At 42.3% G+C, this 24,385-nt stretch overlaps 1 protein-coding gene across 7 annotated transcripts in view; it reads right to left on the bottom strand.

The window, feature by feature from the left end:
• NFAT5 (nuclear factor of activated T cells 5) overlaps positions 1-24,385 on the bottom strand; it is a 787,967-nt gene that overhangs the window by 93,103 nt on the left and 670,479 nt on the right. For all 7 annotated transcript variants that reach the window (XM_078670043.1, XM_078670045.1, XM_078670041.1 and 4 more), the window contains one exon: positions 21,173-21,247. In XM_078670043.1, coding sequence (XP_078526169.1) covers positions 21,173-21,247 — 75 coding nt within the window. The remainder of the gene's footprint in view (positions 1-21,172; positions 21,248-24,385) is intronic.

Below are 24,385 nucleotides of genomic sequence, written 5' to 3'. Positions count from 1 at the left end.
CCTGATGCTGCCATTATCTCCAAATCCCCCTTTTTTAGTATCAATGCCAGCCCAGGAAAACAGAATGAACTGTGGGATGAGATTAATCGAGGATTTGGAGTACACTATACCCATGTCTGAGTTTTCAGTTTTTGAGATTGCTATTCCGGGTGGGGTGGAATGATGCAAATGTTTAGCATACCTGTCCATCCTTCCTGATGCAGGATGACACTTGGTTCATCTTCAGCTATGTGTCACAGCTAGACAGCATCTCCCTCCTGCAAGGCCCCCTCAGCTGTAAGAGTACCACTTCTACGGTAGACAGTTGTGTTCTAGCCACTTGCCATAGTCATCTCATCTTTAGATACGTGCCACAGCTAAGCAGCATCTGTCTGCTGTGAGGTCCCCTCAGCTGTTATAGTATGTCTTTTCTGGTGGCAGATTGTGTTCCAGTCCCTTGAAATAGGTTAACTTGCTTTTCTTGCCCAGCACTGCTGTGGATCTCTTCAGGCTGGTACACTGAATTATCCTGACTTCCCATCATCTAGCTAGTCGCTTTGGGCTGGTTCATCAAGAGCTTGTGACAGGCTGTGAAGTAAGTTAACAGGCCAGCTACTCCGCTTCTCTGAAATCCTGTGTCACAGCTTTTAAACGATAGTCTTATGACATTATTTGCTGTCAGGGTTGGGTAATAGCTTTAGCACCGATTGGCTCTGCACATACTCCTCTCCGTCAAATGTTCTTTGTCACGTATTTGTATCAGGCAGTGTTCTTTCACAAGATACCCGTGGCTTTAAGCACCTATCAGATACTCTGTTAACTTAAAAAAAGAGTGCGCCAAACATTAGAGGGACCTCAAATGGTTGTCTTTCTTCCTGAAAAGAGATCTGTTTATAATCAGTCTGTAGTGATTCCAGAGAGTCCCTAGTATCATGCTAGAGCACCCTGAATCTGAGGGAGGTGGCAAATAATTGCAGTGCAGGCTGCAACGTTCATCGTTTCTCCAGTTTCCGCCTCCAGTTCTTGAGGCAATCGGGAGCTGCAATACCTTTCTTCTCATGGGAGTACTTCACACCAATCCCAGACCTCAATATTGCGGGACTGCAGTCACTTAACCAGTTATGGTGATACTAGGAAGGCAATTTACCAGACAATCATTGTGGTCACCCCCTTCGTGCCTACATCAGAGACTCTCCATACCATAGCCTTTGTCCACAATCGCTGCAATTAGGAGCCCATTTCTGCCCTCCACAAACCCTCTTGCCAGTGATGGGGCCTGCGGGGGCCATCAGGCGTAGCCCTTAGAGAAGGGGTGCGCTGGTTCCGCTCCACGCATCTGCTCCCCTCCGTTCGACCTCTTGGTTGGAGGTCCCTCACTGTGGTGTGCAGGACAATGGAGTCACCCTCTGCTGTTAGGCTGACTTCGGGTTCCTCGATGGAGCAGAAGGGTGTAAGCTTCTGGTGCGAAGCAGGAGCCTTAGGAAAATTAGTCCACAATGCTGGCAGCCCAAAATGACTATTCAGGTTTTAAGCCATTTTTTATTATGTTTTATTTAGTTACAAAGCAAAGTACTTGAAAATACCTGTCACACATTTTATGAATAGGTTACTGCAAGCAATAAGAACTTCTATAAATGAGTACAAACGGAAATAGACACAAACAGGAGGCTTAAATTAGGAACGGGGTACAGGTTGGAATAGTTAGGCTGCCCTTCTACTGAAATTAGCCTTGCTACCCTTCTTTCTTAACAATAAGCAGATTCTAACTGCAACAGTGCATTAATCCCTGCAAGTTATTAAACAATCAAATATTCCTTTAAAAGTGAAAAATGCACCTGAGTGTATACTGTATGTATCAACAATTTTATTGCATTGCATGAAACACTTAAATGTTTTCGAACTGAAAAATCTATGAAAATAATTTTTACAATGCACCTTCAATTTCATCACTTCACAGACGCCAGAAAAGAAGTACAATTTTGGGGTTGGAGCTTACAATTACCCTACTGTCTAAAAGAGAACAGAGTGAAGACCTGGCTGTGGATAAATTCAGCATTATCATCATTAAAAGCTGCTCCCACGAAGCTGTCATTATTACTGCTAATACGCAGCGGTAAATGCATCATTTAACAATAATCAGTTATTAAATGCAATGAGTAGGATAGGGCAAGGCCCGTTTTTTGTTTTACAGCAGACAAGCCAGGGCAGCTTAGGTTGTGCGTCTTATTTAGGGGTGAACGGAACTTGTGAAGTTTCACTCCGCAAAATGACATGATAAGAATAGAATAGAATAGAATAGAATAGAATATGCTCTTATATAGCGCATGGCTACCCGGAGACTCCACGGACGAGCGAAAATCGCCATGTTGCGCGGATTTTTATTGCTGGGAGCTTGTTCGGGGAATAATCTGATCGAAAGGCACCACGTGGCATGCCTTCCATGCAGGGCCGGACTGGGAACCAAAACCGGCCCTGGCAAAGTGCTCGGCCGGCCCCCCCCCCGGGGGGTTGGAGGTGCCGCCGAGCGCTTTGCTAGGGCCGGTTTTCGGCCGATTTTGTTGCAGGGCCGATTTTGCAGCTATGTTGCACAAACGGCCCTCTAACAAAATCGGCCCCTAGGGGCTCAAAACCGGCCCCCACCCTAGCGGCGCACCGGGGGATTGCCGGTGCCCGCTATGGCCAGTCCGGGCCTGCTTCCATGCTGCTGCTTAAGTCGATTTTCTACTCGAGCGGCAGCTTTCTCACGGCAAACAGTCACAATCGCCCAAATGACAAAAATCTTGCAGGGTGCCTTCCTAGTGTCTGATTTCGCGCTAGAGCATGCCAATTCTCGCTCGCCAACTTACTGTTGAGCGAGCCACTGTCGATAGGCAGAATTTAGCAAGAACTCTTCTGCCAACTCCGCCGGAGCTATCCCCTTAAAGGTCCTTTTCTCTAGGTCTCCCTTAGCCCATAGTACAAGTCATTCAGTCCAGAATTATATTTTAATGCAAACTACTATTGGAGCTTCAGAGATTGGTTAGCAGGACATAGATAATGTGGTTTGTTTGCTCGTTCAAGGAGATATGCAATGCTGAGTTATTGAAAGATAGTAAGTAGTCTCTGAACGGTGGAGCATTAATAGAAACAAACAGAACAGAATGGTTTCTAACGAAAACTCCACTGAATGGGTCAGGAAACGAGCAGGAGGCAAGAGTAGAATAGTCTCAAATACAGAAAAAGAATGCTGTGTGCATGGCTACAAACAAACGGTGTATTGTACATTAAATCTGATATTTTAATCGAGCATTTTCGGGGTGAACTTAAACAAATTGTCAAACTATAGGAGCTAAAATGGGAAGCAGCTATAACTTTTCAAGCCAGTAATATTGTGTCAGGTGGCTACGCGGACTGTGCTTTATTCTAGTGTCTGCAGGGCAGAGTGGAGGAAATGCAATATTCATGCTACTCTAAAATTGGACAATTATCCCTCTCTCCTACCAGCTCTTCAATGTCAAAATGCCTTAATAAAACAGCAAATTGCCCTAGGCTTGACGCAATACTGTACAGAACTATAGCTGTTTTTTCATCAGACTAAGGGGACTCGTGTTATCATCTTTTCAGCTTTTCACCATAATCTCCAGCATTGGAGCAGCAGTCCACCATCGAATAGGGTTTAACATCATATACATTCAGGTAGGCAGTGTATCGATCGACCTGTGAGGAGGTTGTATTGGTGTTGTATATATTCTTCAAGCACCATTGATCATAGGTGGTTTCAATGAGTTTTATGCTGTTTTTTACAGTTACTAGAACGTGATTCTAACCAGGTAGTTCAGTTTTTTACCAGTGTGCTTTCACACATTGACATTTTTCACACCATTGAGCATCACGGGGCGTATTTTCTGCTGTCACTTTTTATCAGGTGCACAACTTTTTCTAATCACGTGGTTTCCCTTTTAATACTTTATGGAGCTCACTCTTTCAGTGCACGATGTGGTTGATGTAGTACACCAGCACCTGTGACATGTTGCTTGTTTTATTATCAGTATCATTGCATTTGCATCTTCTGTTTAGCTAAGACCCATGCATGGTGTGCCTTTATGAATAGATATTTCTGATTGATAGTATTGACATTTGAGCATCAATTTTGAGAAATTGTTTTGCTTTCACAGATTGTCCCTGAAGAAGGGACATTACTGTCCCGAAATGCATCGGGCATTTTCAAGATGGTTATCGTCAAGAATATATTGATTTATGAATAGATTGTTACATTTTGTTCATCATCATCATTCTGGATTCATGTATTAATGGACCTGAAGTTGATTTCTTTTTATGTGATTCAAATGATTATGGTATATACATTTGTTCAACCCTGACTGCATAACGCATACAGAAATGAATGTGGATAATTAACAATAACAAAAGATTTTTGCTTTGAAAAACACAATATGCATATGATTTATTTGTTTACTTATTAAGTGGACCAACAGAGTCCGTGAGGACTATACATGCACAGTGCGCAGTGTTTACTACCAGTTTGTGGCAGTATCATAATTAATAAAACAGCAGACACAAAGGGCTGCTTGAAGTTACATGGACATGACCCGTTCAAATATGGCCTAGTGGTCAGAAACCTAGCAATCTGCTATCGCAATGTAGCACACTGTACATCTCCTCTTGCACAATTTGTTGGAAACAACTGGTTTCTGCCAATTGCAGCCTTCCGTCATTAGGTTTTCAAATACATCTTTAAAGCATTAATTGTTTCTTGTTTGTCTTTGGGGTCTGATGATCTTAATTTACAAGGCCAATATGTCTTGCTTTAATTTGCTAACACATGCAAACACAAGGATACACAAATGCTATTTTGCATGTGCTGTTACAGCAAACAAATGATGGACGGAATGCTGACAATGCAAATATTCTCCCCCAGTCTAAAGATTTGGGTTAAGTCCATCATTCTTTTGCCCACTATGCCACCCCAGTTTGGACCCAGCCATATGCACATCAGTCTTGACCCTGTGCCCCATGGGAACAGTCCAGACCGAACTGCCTGGCCAGGTCCTCCCTAGACCGGAAACATGCATCCTGGGCCCGGTTTCCGGGTATGTCACCCTTCTTCAGCCAGGCTAGCATGAATCCTGTGTCACAGTGAGCAAGGGACCCACGTCTGGGCATACCCATCCCACTTAGGGCAAAAAGTGTTACTGCAAACAAATGATGGGTGGAATGCTGACATGCTGGTGATGTGGATAGCGCTTTACTCTATTTCAAGGCCCAAAAGTGAAGCGCGAACATTCTGTATTCATCAATTATGCAACAAGGTCAGACGTGAAGCATTTGCAGGAGTAACACTATTGGCTTTCCTAGGTGCATGGTGGGATGTGGCGTACAGCGGTGGGGTGTTTTGAACTTGTGTACTGCATACCAAGTTCATGTTATCAGGTGAGACTTGCTTGAGAGGTAGCAAAGGGGTGAGACAGTAGTGCTGTGATATTATGTATACTGGCTCAGCCAACGGCTTGCGTAGTGTACGATTAGTTGCTTCTTTGTTGTAATGCCAACTTTTCTGAATCCGGGCATTTACTCAATATTAATTTTTCACATATAACACTCCTCTCCCATGGCCCCATAAATCAAGTAATCCTACTACTTAATCCTACAGCTGTTAGGTTCGATTATTTGTGGCATTTCTCCATTTGTCAGGCGCGTAAGCAGCAGCCACTATGGATAGCGAACACCCGGTCTCTTTAGCTATGTCTGGCCAAGACTCCATAAGAGAGGAAGACCCGCAATCAAATTTTCACAGGGTAAGAGCTTTTTGGAAATCAAAGGGTATACTTAGTGTGGCCAGATTTCTTGTCCCGTGAGCTCCTTAACGTCTTCCAACACTTTCTGCGCATTTTGACAGGTGAGCGATGCACTGTATCAGTGGTTGCCTTGCTGTGCATATTTTTCCCTTTAGTAAGAGTTACGCACCAGGACGCCCTTTGTTAGCTGCTTTCTGTAAAAATACAAGATGTATGGAGGGAGTCCTGCAACAGCCGAATCCACAGTGTCAGCCTACGGTGCAGCTGGGGAGCTTACCAGCATTGTGGGGAGCAGCTAACATCTTCAGATGCCGCCGCCACTCGCTCCGCCGCCCCGGGACTACATCTCCCGGCTGCCCTAGCGGCGAAGCGCTCCAGTGACGCAACACCAGCGCCAGGATAAGAACCGCGGCCCCTCGCGTCGCGGGACGTGCGCGGGAGAAGCCCGGGCAAAGGGCGGGCCATCTGTGGCCGTCCGTGGTCGACAGTGGTCGGGCGGGCCACCCCCCTAAGACGTACCTGAGGTGAGTGCATAATAGTACTATGGGGAAACGGACCACTATCACCTCTACTCAGGCCTCGAAGAATACATCTATCATCTCCCCATCCTTTGAAAGCATGCTAGAAAGTGCATTCAATATGGTTACAACAGAGATCGCAAATACTGAAAGAAGGATGTCAATGGGACAATCTGCACCCGACTTAAATTCTATGGATGGCTCAGGGAGCGACGGTCCCATAACTGCTTTGCCATTATCACCGCGCATAATAATCGTTAAACCTACCCATGACGATAAAAGATCGGGGGCCTCACTGTTGGAAAGCAATGTGATTGTCATTGCTGATTCTCAGCAGGACAGTGAAGTCAATATTGATAGTACAACGCCGGTCTCTAATACCAAGACTGTAGCAGAAAAGAGGAAGAGGGGGAGCCCCTCAAAATTGCCAGTAAATAAGAGGAAACAACCACCCCGCAATAAAAGTCAGAGTATGTGGTCAGGGGAAAACCAGCAACAAACGGGGCACCAGTTAGCGTAACCGTGCAACCAGATGACAGTACTGTTTGCATTGGGATCAGGACATAATTCCATCTGCACACAGACTGAGCCAACTCCCGGCACACAAGATAGGATAAATGAAAATCTGATTGACACGATAGTGGACTCAACTTTTAATCAATTGAAAAGTCTAAAGGATAAACAGTTTAATCTTATTTTTAAACGTTTGGATAGAATAGAAAGCCTGGTAAAAAAAGAAGATGTTAAAAGAAAAGGGGTTACTATTATTGACCAATTAAGGGGTGAACGACTTTTGAAAGATATGGAGGCTGTCAATAGGGGTACCGGGGGGGGGAGGGGGCGGAGGGAACGGCTACCCACAACATATCTGGTACTAAAAATGTATGTGATAAATGTGCTGTGGATAAAAGTTTACCGTCCAACAATGCCACTCCTAGCACTGTGGCGGGCTTTATGCCGCCACAATTGTTGCCTAAAGTAGACAAGCCACCTTGTAAATCCTCCTCGCTTACGCCAGCCTCGTCTGCTCCATCTGTGTCAGTCCCCGTAAAGTCAGCGAAAGATTTAAATAGTAAACCTATCCCTGCCACACGGGCTAAAAAATATGCGGAGGCTGCCCTCCAACTGCCTCCAGAAGCATGTCCCTAAGTTGTAATTTTAGCTGGAGTACCCCCCTTGAAAGAAGAGCAAAGTGAGTCCTGGGAACAGCTCAGAAATAAGTGTATTGATTGGTTGTTCAGGCATAAAGGGATGGGTGCGAAAATTATAAACGAAATTCTGATGGTACGACGGGTGGGATGGATAGGATCTTCAGCTAAGAATATCATGGGTGACTGCATAGTCGTGAATTTTAGACACCCCGCTCTGGTAAAATACATATTAAAAGGTAACGGAGACTACTTTAGTCCCTCAACAGCTATAACTCCGTTACCCCTAGGTTTCTTTTATAGACCTTCTCAGAGAGCCTATAATTCAGTGACACCAATGCATCCCATACAAAATCGGTTTAGTGCTCTATCTGACCTGGAAAGCCAGGACTGACCACCAAAAGAACTCCTGAATGTTGTAGACCAGGCCAAGGATGCAGTTACGGCCAATCAGGTCGAGATCGAACCCCGATCCATTGGTACCTCTCATAAAGATCAATTGGAAGAATTGTTGCCACCCTGCCCTACCATCGATGACCTTGGTCCCTTAAATCATAATTTAAATATAATTAGTTGGAACATCGCTGGCCTAAGGTCAAAGATGGAAATGGCAGAGTGGACCGATTGGATCAGCAATTTTGACATTTTAATGTTCCAAGAAACATGGTGTACTAGTGGGTTGCTTCTTGAGGGATTTTCTTGTCTCAATAAATTTGCACAGTTTCCCGTAGCTGGCCGAGCTAGCGAGGGACTATCCACATGGATGAAGATTAGCGCAGGAAGCAATATTAAACCCCTGGAGACAAACGACAGTAAATTCCAGGCCACAATCTATTCTCACGGAATTACAATATGCTTAATACATTTTTATAACAATGATTTTACTTCACAACCCAATAGGAGTTTTATCAATCTGTTTGATTTTATTGATAAAATCGTGGATGAACAAAGGCATGGTAAACTGGATGGCATCTGTTTGGGGGGCGACTTTAATGCGCATTTGCACAAAAGTATGACCAACTCACTTATTACACCTATCCGGGTAATCCAGTGTAAAAGAGGGCAAGAATTGCATAATCACTTAGCCACTCTGGATTTAATTAATGTCATGGAGGAAGTTGGTTGTACGACGGACAGAGGTCCACTGCCCACATACAGAGGACGCGGTTGTTCATCCACAATTGACTTTGTTTTTATATCTTCCTCGCTTGTGAATTGTTTGGTAAGGGCCGATGTTTTAAGCACTATTCATAGTGACCACAACCCAATTTTGACAACTATTAAATTTGCTCACAAATTTACAACACGTAAAGAAATGGGGGCACAGAGTCTGGTTGCATCCACTGACAAACTTAAAGTAATTTGGAAGGGCGTTAACAACAAGGCCCTCCTTGCATGTATTATAAAATCCTACCCTATATTTGTAGACACGTGCTTGTCTACGGGATGCCTAGGCCCAGAGATCATCCAGGCCTTTACCGAGTTATGTGCGGGTATTAAAAAAGAAATCTCTAAACCCGTCAGCAACTCAAGTAAAAATCCAAGATGGTTTAATGGCATTTGCTCCCGGGCAAATCGAGAACTACGCGATGCCTTAGTAGCAGAACCCAGGGACAGGCCCCTGGTCAGAGTTCTGAGAGAACGTTACAAGAAAGCAACAAAAACACGGTCAGAGGAGTTATTGAAGGAGCGGTGGGATTCTCTTGCACGCTCCGCTGTACTTAGAGATGTCACCGGGTTTTGGGGTGAGGTAAAATCTATGAGGTCTCTGGGATCAAATATCACCCCGATAAATTGTAACATAACTAGCAAAATATGGGAAGAGCACTTTTCAAAAATATACACAGCATCAATAATGACTTCCGATAGCTATTTCTCAGTTGACACAGTTAACATCTCTATATCTGAGGTAGAAGACACCATAAACCAAAGCGCAGGGAATAAAGCCCCAGGCCCTGATAGTCTACCAATTGACCTAATTAAATCTGAGCCCTATTTCTGGGCCCCCTTTATTATGTAACGTATTTAACAATCTGTCCCATACTCCCATCCCAAAAACCTGGTCGAATAGTATTATTGTTCCCATCTTCAAGAAGGGCGATAGATTAAACCCTAGTTGCTATTGCCCTATATCATTGATTGACAATACCTTAAAGATTTTGGGAAGAGTGATTTTTAATAAAATTAGAAATTAGGCAGAGGATACTCAAATTTTCAATATTGTCAATTGGGATTCAGGAGTAAAGGGGGAACTGTATAACAGTGCTTGAACCTGAATCTGATACTGGGCAAATATACCATCGCCTAAAATCCCCATTGTACCTGGGTTTTATGGATTTAAGTTCGGCTTTTGATTTTGTTAATCGTTCACGGCTTTGGGAGATTCTTTTAAATTACGGGTTGGATAAGGCACTTGTAAATTTTTTGGTGCATCTGCATAGAGACCTGAAAGCACGAGTTAGGATAAACAATGAAGGAGAGGTCTCCGGGGATATTTTAATTGGTAGGGGGGTTAGACAAGGTTGTGTCTTAGCCCCCTTACTTTTTATTCTTTATATGAATGAATTAAATAAATCTCTGTCTAAATCAACCTGCGATGTCCCAAAAATAAATGGCAAATTGCTCCCCTTACTTTTATACGCGGATGATGCGGTCCTGATGGGCCGCACACCAAAATCACTTCGCACTTTAATAATGGGCTTCGTATCCTTTATGGCAGATCTGGACCTATGCACTAATTTTAACAAATCGTACATAATGTCTTGCGGGCCCTAGAAGCACCGTATTCAAAACATTGCGTCAGGAAAAGAGTCCCTAAAAAGCATTAGCACTTTTCCCTACCTGGGCCTACTTTTCGCAGACTCAGGATTTTGGCAGCCTCACGTGGCCTACGGAAAAAAATAAACTCGGTAAGGCCATAAATTCAATCATTAGCCTCCGACAGCCAAAGCAGGCAGAGGTTATAATCCCTTTACTGCAGATCTAAAGGGCCCAATGCATACCGACAGCGACTTATGGCGCAGAGGTGTGGGGGTATACTAATTGCAGTAGTATTCAAACTGAAGAAAATAGATTCTGCAGAAAGGCAATAGGGGCTCTAATATCCGCACCTACCCTGATATGTCATAAGGAATTAAATCTCCACTATGTGGAAGATTTTATCAGGTCACGGCCTGTATTATTCTGGCTAAAGATATGGCGAAACCCCGCCGCATCTTTAACACAAGAAATAATCACAGACTATCTTAAATGTGACAGAGCCAACCACATACCCTGGCTAGGGGCAGTAAAGAAAAGCCTAGTCAGTGTAGGGATGGAGCACATCTTCTCCTCACCCTCTGCCACAGACGGTATACATCTGAAGTCCGTGAGAGGGGTATTGTATGAATTATATCGTAAGGAGAGAGAAAGTATGGAGCTCCATAAACCATCAATTATTAGATACACCACTTTTTTGGAACCACCAGACAGGAACAACAATATGCCCCAGGTATATCTCAGAAAAAACCTTGAGAGATGGAATAGGAGTTTGTTATTTCGCCTCAGGGACGGAATTATAAAATGCTCACTCTGTTTCCCGTTAGGTTTTAACAAAAGTCTTGAGGACCTGCCTTGTCCCTGTGGTATGGGCCATAAACAAACCTTGTTACATTTTCTGTTTTTCTGTGATTTTTATGTCAGTTACACAAAATTGTACTAAATTCCTTATTTTAAATCACACGCCATTACTGACTTTAATTTGGCTTTTCATGAAATATGGCAGTTAGGTAGCGATGATATGATCCTTAGAGTAATCTCTTTTTTCGAGCTTCTATGAATATGTCATAGAGAAAGTGAAACTTTTGCATACATATTTGCTCTTTGCACATAGTCTATGTTTACTTATTGTAAGTTTGTACAAAGATATTGCTAGAAGTGTTGTTTACATAATGTACATATTAAGATAATTTGCACTTTATTGCTATGTTTGCACATTGGTTTTATGGTAATATTGAAGTTTTTAATCATAATCCGTTTTTATGCATGTTGCTATGTGATCAAATATTATGTACTATTAGGTATGAGGATTTGTACTTTTATGGATATTTCATATCTGAATAAAGACCATTTGACTTGACTACAAGATGTATTTATTTAGTGGTGAGGGTTTCCTTTATGCTGCACAGCCTCAACTTTAAATTGTGCATGGGCACAAAAAATCTAGGGCTATTGTGCAGTCAAATGGTTTACGGTTTTGTTTTTTGTCTGCCGTGGCTAATTGGGCTTTACAAACAAAACGTGCTCAGCTCAGAAAACCATTGTTTTTCTTGCAGTTTTATACAGCCGAACTCGACCTGCAGGAATTAGAACACTTTACATTAGAACTAGTTACGTTTCACAAGGTCACATTTTTTGGAATATGAAGATTAAGTGATTTGCCTTAAATTACAGTCTATCGTAGGAAAACATTCCCTCCCAGTAGCAGATATAGGGTTGCGTAAGTTTTTATCTTGTGCCATGAGGATTTAGGTTTTAATCCTGGTGTCAGCAATTGACCATAAGTTATGTAATTCTGCCTGGTACGAATTGTAAATATATGTGATCTAAAAAATATCAATGCTGTCTAGTGCTATTCCTTACCCACTCTTCTAGTCATATCTTTGTCTCGACAATACTTTATGTAAAATTACATTTAGCAAGGTCTCCGAGGTACAAGTTGGTGGTTATTTGCTGCTAGACTCATCTAGAGAAGAGCTGACTGACTGGGGATATTAGCTGGTCCTGTGAACCCACTGACATGCAGCGTTGCTTCACACAAGCAAGGGGGGCAGGGTTGCATGCCTGGGCAGGCTAGCATGAATCCTGTGTCACAGTGAGCAAGGGACCCACGTCTGGGCATACCCATCCCACTTAGGGCAAAAAGTGTTACTGCAAACAAATGATGGGTGGAATGCTGACATGCTGGTGATGTGGATAGCGCTTTACTCTATTTCAAGGCCCAAAAGTGAAGCGCAAACATTCTGTATTCATCAATTATGCAACAAGGTCAGACGTGAAGCATTTGCAGGAGTAACACTATTGGCTTTCCTAGGTGCATGGTGGGATGTGGCGTACAGCGGTGGGGTGTTTTGAACTTGTGTACTGCATACCAAGTTCATGTTATCAGGTGAGACTTGCTTGAGAGGTAGCAAAGGGGTGAGACAGTAGTGCTGTGATATTATGTATACTGGCTCAGCCAACGGCTTGCGTAGTGTACGATTAGTTGCTTCTTTGTTGTAATGCCAACTTTTCTGAATCCGGGCATTTACTCAATATTAATTTTTCACATATAACACTCCTCTCCCATGGCTCCATAAATCAAGTAATCCTACTACTTAATCCTACAGCTGTTAGGTTCGATTATTTGTGGCATTTCTCCATTTGTCAGGCGCGTAAGCAGCAGCCACTATGGATAGCGAACACCCGGTCTCTTTAGCTATGTCTGGCCAAGACTCCATAAGAGAGGAAGACCCGCAATCAAATTTTCACAGGGTAAGAGCTTTTTGGAAATCAAAGGGTATACTTAGTGTGGCCAGATTTCTTGTCCCGTGAGCTCCTTAACGTCTTCCAACACTTTCTGCGCATTTTGACAGGTGAGCGATGCACTGTATCAGTGGTTGCCTTGCTGTGCATATTTTTCCCTTTAGTAAGAGTTACGCACCAGGACGCCCTTTGTTAGCTGCTTGCTGTAAAAATACAAGATGTATGGAGGGAGTCCTGCAACAGCCGAATCCACAGTGTCAGCCTACGGTGCAGCTGGGGAGCTTACCAGCATTGTGGGGAGCAGCTAACATCTTCAGATGCCGCCACCACTCGCTCCGCCGCCCCGGGACTACATCTCCCGGCTGCCCTAGCGGCGAAGCGCTCCAGTGACGCAACACCAGCGCCAGGATAAGAACCGCGGCCCCTCGCGTCGCGGGACGTGCGCGGGAGAAGCCCGGGCAAAGGGCGGGCCATCTGTGGCCGTCCGTGGTCGACAGTGGTCGGGCGGGCCACCCCCCTAAGACGTACCTGAGGTGAGTGCATAATAGTACTATGGGGAAACGGACCACTATCACCTCTACTCAGGCCTCGAAGAATACATCTATCATCTCCCCATCCTTTGAAAGCATGCTAGAAAGTGCATTCAATATGGTTACAACAGAGATCGCAAATACTGAAAGAAGGATGTCAATGGGACAATCTGCACCCGACTTAAATTCTATGGATGGCTCAGGGAGCGACGGTCCCATAACTGCTTTGCCATTATCACCGCGCATAATAATCGTTAAACCTACCCATGACGATAAAAGATCGGGGGCCTCACTGTTGGAAAGCAATGTGATTGTCATTGCTGATTCTCAGCAGGACAGTGAAGTCAATATTGATAGTACAACGCCGGTCTCTAATACCAAGACTGTAGCAGAAAAGAGGAAGAGGGGGAGCCCCTCAAAATTGCCAGTAAATAAGAGGAAACAACCACCCCGCAATAAAAGTCAGAGTATGTGGTCAGGGGAAAACCAGCAACAAACGGGGCACCAGTTAGCGTAACCGTGCAACCAGATGACAGTACTGTTTGCATTGGGATCAGGACATAATTCCATCTGCACACAGACTGAGCCAACTCCCGGCACACAAGATAGGATAAATGAAAATCTGATTGACACGATAGTGGACTCAACTTTTAATCAATTGAAAAGTCTAAAGGATAAACAGTTTAATCTTATTTTTAAACGTTTGGATAGAATAGAAAGCCTGGTAAAAAAAGAAGATGTTAAAAGAAAAGGGGTTACTATTATTGACCAATTAAGGGGTGAACGACTTTTGAAAGATATGGAGGCTGTCAATAGGGGTACCGGGGGGGGGGGGGGGGCGGAGGGAACGGCTACCCACAACATATCTGGTACTAAAAATGTATGTGATAAATGTGCTGTGGATAAAAGTTTACCGTCCAACAATGCCACTCCTAGCACTGTGGCGGGCTTTATGCCGCCACAATTGTTGCCTAAAGTAGACAAGCCACCTTGTAAATCCTCCTCGCTTACGCCAGCCTCGTCTGCTCCATCTGTGTCAGTCCCCGTAAAGTCAGCGAAAGATTTAAATAGTAAACCTATCCCTGCCACACGGGCTAAAAAACATGCGGAGGCTGCCCTCCAACTGCCTCCAGAAGCATGTCCCTAAGTTGTAATTTTAGCTGGAGTACCCCCCTTGAAAGAAGAGCAAAGTGAGTCCTGGGACCAGCTCAGAAATAAGTGTATTGATTGGTTGTTCAGGCATAAAGGGATGGGTGCGAAAATTATAAACGAAATTCTGATGGTACGACGGGTGGGATGGATAGGATCTTCAGCTAAGAATATCATGGGTGACTGCATAGTCGTGAATTTTAGACACCCCGCTCTGGTAAAATACATATTAAAAGGTAACGGAGACTACTTTAGTCCCTCAACAGCTATAACTCCGTTACCCCTAGGTTTCTTTTATAGACCTTCTCAGAGAGCCTATAATTCAGTGACACCAATGCATCCCATACAAAATCGGTTTAGTGCTCTATCTGACCTGGAAAGCCAGGACTGACCACCAAAAGAACTCCTGAATGTTGTAGACCAGGCCAAGGATGCAGTTACGGCCAATCAGGTCGAGATCGAACCCCGATCCATTGGTACCTCTCATAAAGATCAATTGGAAGAATTGTTGCCACCCTGCCCTACCATCGATGACCTTGGTCCCTTAAATCATAATTTAAATATAATTAGTTGGAACATCGCTGGCCTAAGGTCAAAGATGGAAATGGCAGAGTGGACCGATTGGATCAGCAATTTTGACATTTTAATGTTCCAAGAAACATGGTGTACTAGTGGGTTGCTTCTTGAGGGATTTTCTTGTCTCAATAAATTTGCACAGTTTCCCGTAGCTGGCCGAGCTAGCGAGGGACTATCCACATGGATGAAGATTAGCGCAGGAAGCAATATTAAACCCCTGGAGACAAACGACAGTAAATTCCAGGCCACAATCTATTCTCACGGAATTACATTATGCTTAATACATTTTTATAACAATGATTTTACTTCACAACCCAATAGGAGTTTTATCAATCTGTTTGATTTTATTGATAAAATCGTGGATGAACAAAGGCATGGTAAACTGGATGGCATCTGTTTGGGGGGCGACTTTAATGCGCATTTGCACAAAAGTATGACCAACTCACTTATTACACCTATCCGGGTAATCCAGTGTAAAAGAGGGCAAGAATTGCATAATCACTTAGCCACTCTGGATTTAATTAATGTCATGGAGGAAGTTGGTTGTACGACGGACAGAGGTCCACTGCCCACATACAGAGGACGCGGTTGTTCATCCACAATTGACTTTGTTTTTATATCTTCCTCGCTTGTGAATTGTTTGGTAAGGGCCGATGTTTTAAGCACTGTTCATAGTGACCACAACCCAATTTTGACAACTATTAAATTTGCTCACAAATTTACAACACGTAAAGAAATGGGGGCACAGAGTCTGGTTGCATCCACTGACAAACTTAAAGTAATTTGGAAGGGCGTTAACAACAAGGCCCTCCTTGCATGTATTAAAAAATCCTACCCTATATTTGTAGACACGTGCTTGTCTACGGGATGCCTAGGCCCAGAGATCATCCAGGCCTTTACCGAGTTATGTGCGGGTATTAAAAAAGAAATCTCTAAACCCGTCAGCAACTCAAGTAAAAATCCAAGATGGTTTAATGGCATTTGCTCCCGGGCAAATCGAGAACTACGCGATGCCTTAGTAGCAGAACCCAGGGACAGGCCCCTGGTCAGAGTTCTGAGAGAACGTTACAAGAAAGCAACAAAAACACGGTCAGAGGAGTTATTGAAGGAGCGGTGGGATTCTCTTGCACGCTCCGCTGTACTTAGAGATGTCACCGGGTTTTGGGGTGAGGTAAAATCTATGAGGTCTCTGGGATCAAATATCACCCCGATAAATTGTAACATAGCTAGCAAAATATGGGAAGAGCACTTTTCAAAAATATACACAGCATCAATAATGACTTCCGATAGCTATTTCTCAGTTGACACAGTTAACATCTCTATATCTGAGGTAGAAGACACCATAAACCAAAGCGCAGGGAATAAAGCCCCAGGCCCTGATAGTCTACCAATTGACCTAATTAAATCTGAGCCCTATTTCTGGGCCCCCTTTATTATGTAACGTATTTAACAATCTGTCCCATACTCCCATCCCAAAAACCTGGTCGAATAGTATTATTGTTCCCATCTTCAAGAAGGGCGATAGATTAAACCCTAGTTGCTATTGCCCTATATCATTGATTGACAATACCTTAAAGATTTTGGGAAGAGTGATTTTTAATAAAATTAGAAATTAGGCAGAGGATACTCAAATTTTAAATATTGTCAATTGGGATTCAGGAGTAAAGGGGGAACTGTATAACAGTGCTTGAACCTGAATCTGATACTGGGCAAATATACCATCGCCTAAAATCCCCATTGTACCTGGGTTTTATGGATTTAAGTTCGGCTTTTGATTTTGTTAATCGTTCACGGCTTTGGGAGATTCTTTTAAATTACGGGTTGGATAAGGCACTTGTAAATTTTTTGGGGCATCTGCATAGAGACCTGAAAGCACGAGTTAGGATAAACAATGAAGGAGAGGTCTCCGGGGATATTTTAATTGGTAGGGGGGTTAGACAAGGTTGTGTCTTAGCCCCCTTACTTTTTATTCTTTATATGAATGAATTAAATAAATCTCTGTCTAAATCAACCTGCGATGTCCCAAAAATAAATGGCAAATTGCTCCCCTTACTTTTATACACGGATGATGCGGTCCTGATGGGCCGCACACCAAAATCACTTCGCACTTTAATAATGGGCTTTGTATCCTTTATGGCAGATCTGGACCTATGCACTAATTTTAACAAATCGTACATAATGTCTTGCGGGCCCTAGAAGCACCGTATTCAAAACATTGCGTCAGGAAAAGAGTCCCTAAAAAGCATTAGCACTTTTCCCTACCTGGGCCTACTTTTCGCAGACTCAGGATTTTGGCAGCCTCACGTGGCCTACGGAAAAAAATAAACTCGGTAAGGCCATAAATTCAATCATTAGCCTCCGACAGCCAAAGCAGGCAGAGGTTATAATCCCTTTACTGCAGATCTAAAGGGCCCAATGCATACCGACAGCGACTTATGGCGCAGAGGTGTGGGGGTATACTAATTGCAGTAGTATTCAAACTGAAGAAAATAGATTCTGCAGAAAGGCAATAGGGGCTCTAATATCCGCACCTACCCTGATATGTCATAAGGAATTAAATCTCCACTATGTGGAAGATTTTATCAGGTCACGGCCTGTATTATTCTGGCTAAAGATATGGTGAAACCCCGCCGCATCTTTAACACAAGAAATAATCACAGACTATCTTAAATGTGACAGAGCCAACCACATACCCTGGCTAGGGGCAGTAAAGAAAAGCCTAGTCAGTGTAGGGATGGAGCACATCTTCTCCTCACCCTCAGCCACAGACGGTATACATCTGATGTCCGTGAGAGGGGTATTGTATGAATTATATCGTAAGGAGAGAGAAAGTATGGAGCTCCATAAACCATCAATTATTAGATACACCACTTTTTTGGAACCACCAGACAGGAACAACAATATGCCCCAGGTATATCTCAGAAAAAACCTTGAGAGATGGAATAGGAGTTTGTTATTTCGCCTCAGGGACGGAAGTATAAAATGCTCACTCTGTTTCCCGTTAGGTTTTAACAAAAGTCTTGAGGACCTGCCTTGTCCCTGTGGTATGGGCCATAAACAAACCTTGTTACATTTTCTGTTTTTCTGTGATTTTTATGTCAGTTACACAAAATTGTACTAAATTCCTTATTTTAAATCACACGCCATTACTGACTTTAATTTGGCTTTTCATGAAATATGGCAGTTAGGTAGCGATGATATGATCCTTAGAGTAATCTCTTTTTTCGAGCTTCTATGAATATGTCATAGAGAAAGTGAAACTTTTGCATACATATTTGCTCTTTGCACATAGTCTATGTTTACTTATTGTAAGTTTGTACAAAGATATTGCTAGAAGTGTTGTTTACATAATGTACATATTAAGATAATTTGCACTTTATTGCTATGTTTGCACATTGGTTTTATGGTAATATTGAAGTTTTTAATCATAATCCGTTTTTATGCATGTTGCTATGTGATCAAATATTATGTACTATTAGGTATGAGGATTTGTACTTTTATGGATATTTCATATCTGAATAAAGACCATTTGACTTGACTACAAGATGTATTTATTTAGTGGTGAGGGTTTCCTTTATGCTGCACAGCCTCAACTTTAAATTGTGCATGGGCACAAAAAATCTAGGGCTATTGTGCAGTCAAATGGTTTACGGTTTTGTTTTTTGTCTGCCGTGGCTAATTGGGCTTTACAAACAAAACGTGCTCAGCTCAGAAAACCATTGTTTTTCTTGCAGTTTTATACAGCCGAACTCGACCTGCAGGAATTAGAACACTTTACATTAGAACTAGTTACGTTTCACAAGGTCACATTTTTTGGAATATGAAGATTAAGTGATTTGCCTTAAATTACAGTCTATTGTAGGAAAACATTCCCTCCCAGTAGCAGATATAGGGTTGCGTAAGTTTTTATCTTGTGCCATGAGGATTTAGGTTTTAATCCTGGTGTCAGCAATTGACCATAAGTTATGTAATTCTGCCTGGTACGAATTGTAAATATATGTGATCTAAAAAATATCAATGCTGTCTAGTGCTATTCCTTACCCACTCTTCTAGTCATATCTTTGTCTCGACAATACTTTATGTAAAATTACATTTAGCAAGGTCTCCGAGGTACAAGTTGGTGGTTATTTGCTGCTAGACTCATCTAGAGAAGAGCTGACTGACTGGGGATATTAGCTGGTCCTGTGAACCCACTGACATGCAGCGTTGCTTCACACAAGCAAGGGGGGCAGGGTTGCATGCCTGGGCTTGTGTCTTAGGCGGCCCTCCCCCAATAGTACAAGAGCAGAATTAAATGAGCCTCTGCCAATTTTTACTGAAGCGATTAGCTTAGGTCACAGAACCCTATATTTACCTGTTTCTTAAAAGAGCAGACTTGAAACCTTGAAGCTGGTAACACTGTTCAGTAGGTTAATACACACACTTAAGTGTATAACGTTGGTTTGTGATTTGGAGGACCATTAAATATGAAATAATAGCAGCTATCAAGCAGCTACAGAAATTTCAGGATGCTGTGTTCGCATCATATGCATTAAGAAACAATTGAATGATCTTTATCTTCCGTTCAGAGATGTCGTTTATCTTGGTGTTACATCTTTTATTCTGCCAAGAGTAGGTTTATCATTATACCTTATGTCACTATTTCTTTGCCCAGTATCATCTACACCTTCACATTGACTGCCCAATCATCTCTCCCTCTTACTCCCACTAACCCCTCTCATCTCCTAAATCCACTGCCCCTCTCTTCCTTTAAACATACTCCCTAAGTCCTCTCTATACTACCTGCTTACACATGCTACCTTCCTGTATCTCCTCGTGCTATGCACTGGTCCACCTCTCACCTTCCTCCTCCCCCTCTGGGTGCCCCTCCTACTGGTCTCTCTCACTCTCATATGCTCTCTCTCTCACGCTCTTCCAGCTGCTCTCATATTGTTTCACTTCAGGTCTTTGAGCACAGTTTCTTTCCTGTGCCTTTTCAAGATTTCCATCCCTCAAACCCAAGTTCTCCTCCTCTTCGCGGGGTGTCGTCTGTGTACAGAGGAGAACCCTCTTTATTGGTCTGTGGCCTGCTCTCCTCTTCTTTCTCACACTCTTTCTGCTCCTCTGTCTGGAGTTTATTGATCAATTTGTGCACAATTTGTGCACAAACTACATATACCGCTCTATCTTTCTTTCTATTTATTTACCATGCCACATAATTCCACTACACAAATACACTACACCCCACACAATTCCACTACAATCGCAATTCAACCCACATAATTCCACTTCAAACCACATACATTAACTTCACTCCAAACCAAAACACATGGGTACAAGACATCATTTACAACGCCAATCTCTCTAACTCTCGCAAATGCAAGACAATTGCAATCCAAATGCTTGCACTATGTGATGCTGATCCTCAGTAGCTTGCACGTTTTGAAAATATTAAATCTTGTGATCGGTTTATGATCTGTGGATTTAGTAATAATTCTTATGACTCCATCTGGAGAGATGAACTGCAAAATAATAAGTACAATATCAAAAGACGTGGTTCGTATTTGTGTATGTAATTACATTATAGCCTTGGTGAAGAACATATTACTTAACTCGAGAAAGTATGTATTTTCATGGAAACTACCAGCCTGCTTCTTCACCTTCTCTCACAATACTCCCATTGACCAGGATGGAACTTGCAATATCTTTAGTTTAAGCAACTGATAATAGGCTATTCCTTAAAGGCCCTTCAACAGAGTTGCACTAGTGTCATTCAAGGTGAGAAGATGGTTTCATAAAGTCAATGCATCAAACTAATACGGAACAATTTGTCAAATGCCTCCTCTACACATTTAATAGAAATGGACCAAATGCGTGCAATTCATTAGACATATAAAATTCCAAAATACAATTAATAAATCCAACTTATAGATATTGTGCTCCAAGTATGTAAGGAAAATAGAAAAACATGGCTATGAGAAGTAGTATAAATTATTTACCTTTCACAGTATTTTCAAAAGAGCAGGATTGTGCAGATGCAGCTAACTCTTTTTTCACCACGTTTGTAGACACACCTGTTGATAAAAGAACATTCAATATATTAAACAAGCTAACTTTTTATATACAGTATACTGACAACATTCCTGGGTTCAGTATTCTTAATTTTTTAAACATGTCTTTTCTATTAAAGGGTGCAATGTGTTGCAATAATAATGCAGTCTACGACAAACCACTGCAATGTACAATGCAGTGACAAAGGAAATTGCTCATCACCCACATTAAATTAATTCACCTTATCCTTAACAGAGCAAAAAATATTTAGCATTTCCTTGCACGAACACATTGATAACAGATTCAACCAGTTAGGACATTCAGTTTTCCATTGTGGCAGCTCAGTACTCCTCTTCTTAACATAATGTTTTAAAGCTTCCCTAATCATCTTGTCTCTTATAATTGTCAGGTGGTGCTAATTGGCTTTAAAAACTACAGAACTATTTCATGAATCGCAATTAAACATGAGCAACCATAACTTAAATTCTTATTTATTCTCACATTAAATGCACCACTTAAGGTCAAATGGATGATAGGAAAAGCGAGATTGGAGAGTGATTATTGGCTATGAGCAGGCATGAAATGGGGTGCACCAGATTCTCACTCCTTAGGATACTTAAATCCTCCCATGAATTCATCCCAAACGTTCCTTTTTTTGGCACTGGTTTTCCAACTTCTGTGATAGCAACCTGCTCAGGCAGCATACATAGTTGCTGAATTAACTTTAATGTCTCCAATTGATTATCGAGCCCCGGAAACGCTATATTGGTAATATAATTGCTGCCACAAAAGTACATACATGGGACGTGTACTATACCCTAGCAGTTTACTAAAAAATAAAGATGGCACAGCAAACTTACTACAGCCACTGCAAACATCTAAACTATTTCACTAAGAAAAGAAAACCAAAATATTTATTTCCCAAATACTGGTTCTTACATTTATTCACACAGATCAGATAAATCTGCTGATTTCACTCATCAACAAAAGGTTGAGGCACATGCTTTCTTCATAATAAAGTGTTGTAGTGGTAGGACAATAAGCAGTGAGGTGGTGTAGATCATGTAAACAAGCACAGGGAATAATCAATTTCACCAAGGAAAGAGATGTGGATAGTGGCTCAGGTGCAGGTCCTGACTAAAAGTGTCATGGGTTCTAATCCTGGCTACAGCACTTGAAATTGTGAGCCTCTGAGAAGACAGCCTCATCTCTATATGCCTGACATTTGTATATGTCCATTATTTAAATGTCTGCAACGAGTGTACTTCAGTAATAGCATGATGAAAACCCTACTGGGTTAAGACACAGCTCTGGCCATCCCACCACATAATGAAATCTGCATTCTCGAACAAAAGAGTTCAGAGACCATACTGTTCTATTTACTACACCTCATATTTGAGATGAATCTGCTACAATAAAATATGTGGCCCTTAGGGCCAGCAGCTGTTCCATGGAGGTAAGTACTCCTGTAAGATGCACAGACTAATTATCTGAGCTACAAGCTCAATTAACAACTGTGGGATGTGGCACACTGGTGATTTGCTCACAGTTTTAGTTTGGCTGTCAGAGTAGGAGGCACAATGCTTAGAAACAACATGGGCAGAAGTCCCTGTCTAGCTCTATGAGCATATTATTTTAAGTCTTTTTAAGAAGCAGAGTCTGAGAAACTATCAGTCCTGTAAGCACACTCATAGAACTTGTGATCTTACAGTATATGCCAAACCTGGACACTGTACTTATGGCAAAAGACTGCTCTAGCCATGCATGTTTTGCAGAGGGTTACCACTGAGAAAAATACTGGACTGGCCTGGGCACAGAGTGATTACCGCCATGGAATCTCATGGTGTTAACAAGGCACCCAAGGAAAGAAAAGATGAAGCACTAATCAAAATCAGCAATTAGATTTCAAGACAGAAAATTTGGGCTTCTCAGCCTAGTGTACATCGCGCTAATATGGATCTTGGGATGATTTGCAGGCATCAAGAATTGATTGATGAGCAGATATTTATTTCAGTGCATTACAGCTTGACTGAGGCAATAGGTGCCGCTTTAACAGGAGGTTTCAGAAGCACTGGAGAGTTTTGGAAAGCATTTTAAGAAACCAATAACACATCGGAAATTTCCCACCTCATGCTTGGACAAAGAAGACCAAAGGCAGACAAATGCACTAGAGTTACAAAGATAGAAGACCACACAGGTGAGGTCAGACTGCTCATTATGATGCATTTGGAAGGCTAAAGACTTTTACGTTGAGCACAGAAGGTTTTCATTCCTTCAGCACATGTCAAAAGAAGCAACAGCGTGACAGGCAATAAAAGCCAATTTTTGACTACAGACGAATGCAAAATGAAGAGACCATAGATTCATTGGGACATGAAGGCACATGATGAAAACTCATTCTGTGGATGTGTTTGAAACTGGCAACCTGCGGATGGTAAGGAGAAAAGAAAGCATAAATTAGTGTCAGGCAGGCAGACTACGATTTCAGATATGCAGAGGCACCAAAAGAAGAGCGATTTCTCTGAGGCGCCGGAGTGGTTTGGGTGCGTGACTCCATAACGATTTGTAGAGCCAGCTGATTGCATGAAGCAATGTGTTGGCGAGTCTAAGATCTCCTATGTGGTTCTGAGTATGTGGACTATGAATCTGCATGTCAGAATCTGCCCCACATGCAGAGGAAATTGATATTGAAGAGATCGTAAGGATTAGTGTGCCTGATTTTTAGTCTGAATGTGATCAATGGAAGGAAGGCAGAGCTTTAGCCCAAAAAAGTGTTATGTGGATGGATTTATTGTAACTTTGTTAACGTCTTTACAAAGAGACAACTGCAATGGACTCCAATGCAATATAACAGCAGTTTGTTGCAACAGATCTGGGGGCTTAGCAGGCCTAAGATATATTTTACAAAGAGTTTGTGAGAATATGCCTGCCACATTACACATAGTACTGAAGATGGATGGACTGTGACATAGTTGCACTAATTTTTTAGTAATTGAATCCTGGTGTATTACTAGGTACATAAAACTGCAACGCTGTCACTTGTGTGCTTGAGGAAGATCTTCACAATTTCCGCAATGGCTATATATCTCCCTGAGCACTATGTATATATACACTTGCTATTGCAGTATCCATGATGGTACATATTAACTTTATTCTGGCAT

The sequence above is a fragment of the Lissotriton helveticus genome, chromosome 12, assembly GCF_964261635.1.
Source record: "Lissotriton helveticus chromosome 12, aLisHel1.1, whole genome shotgun sequence".
NCBI classification, from domain to species: domain Eukaryota; kingdom Metazoa; phylum Chordata; class Amphibia; order Caudata; family Salamandridae; genus Lissotriton; species Lissotriton helveticus.
This window is presented reverse-complemented; position numbering and strand designations above follow the sequence as displayed.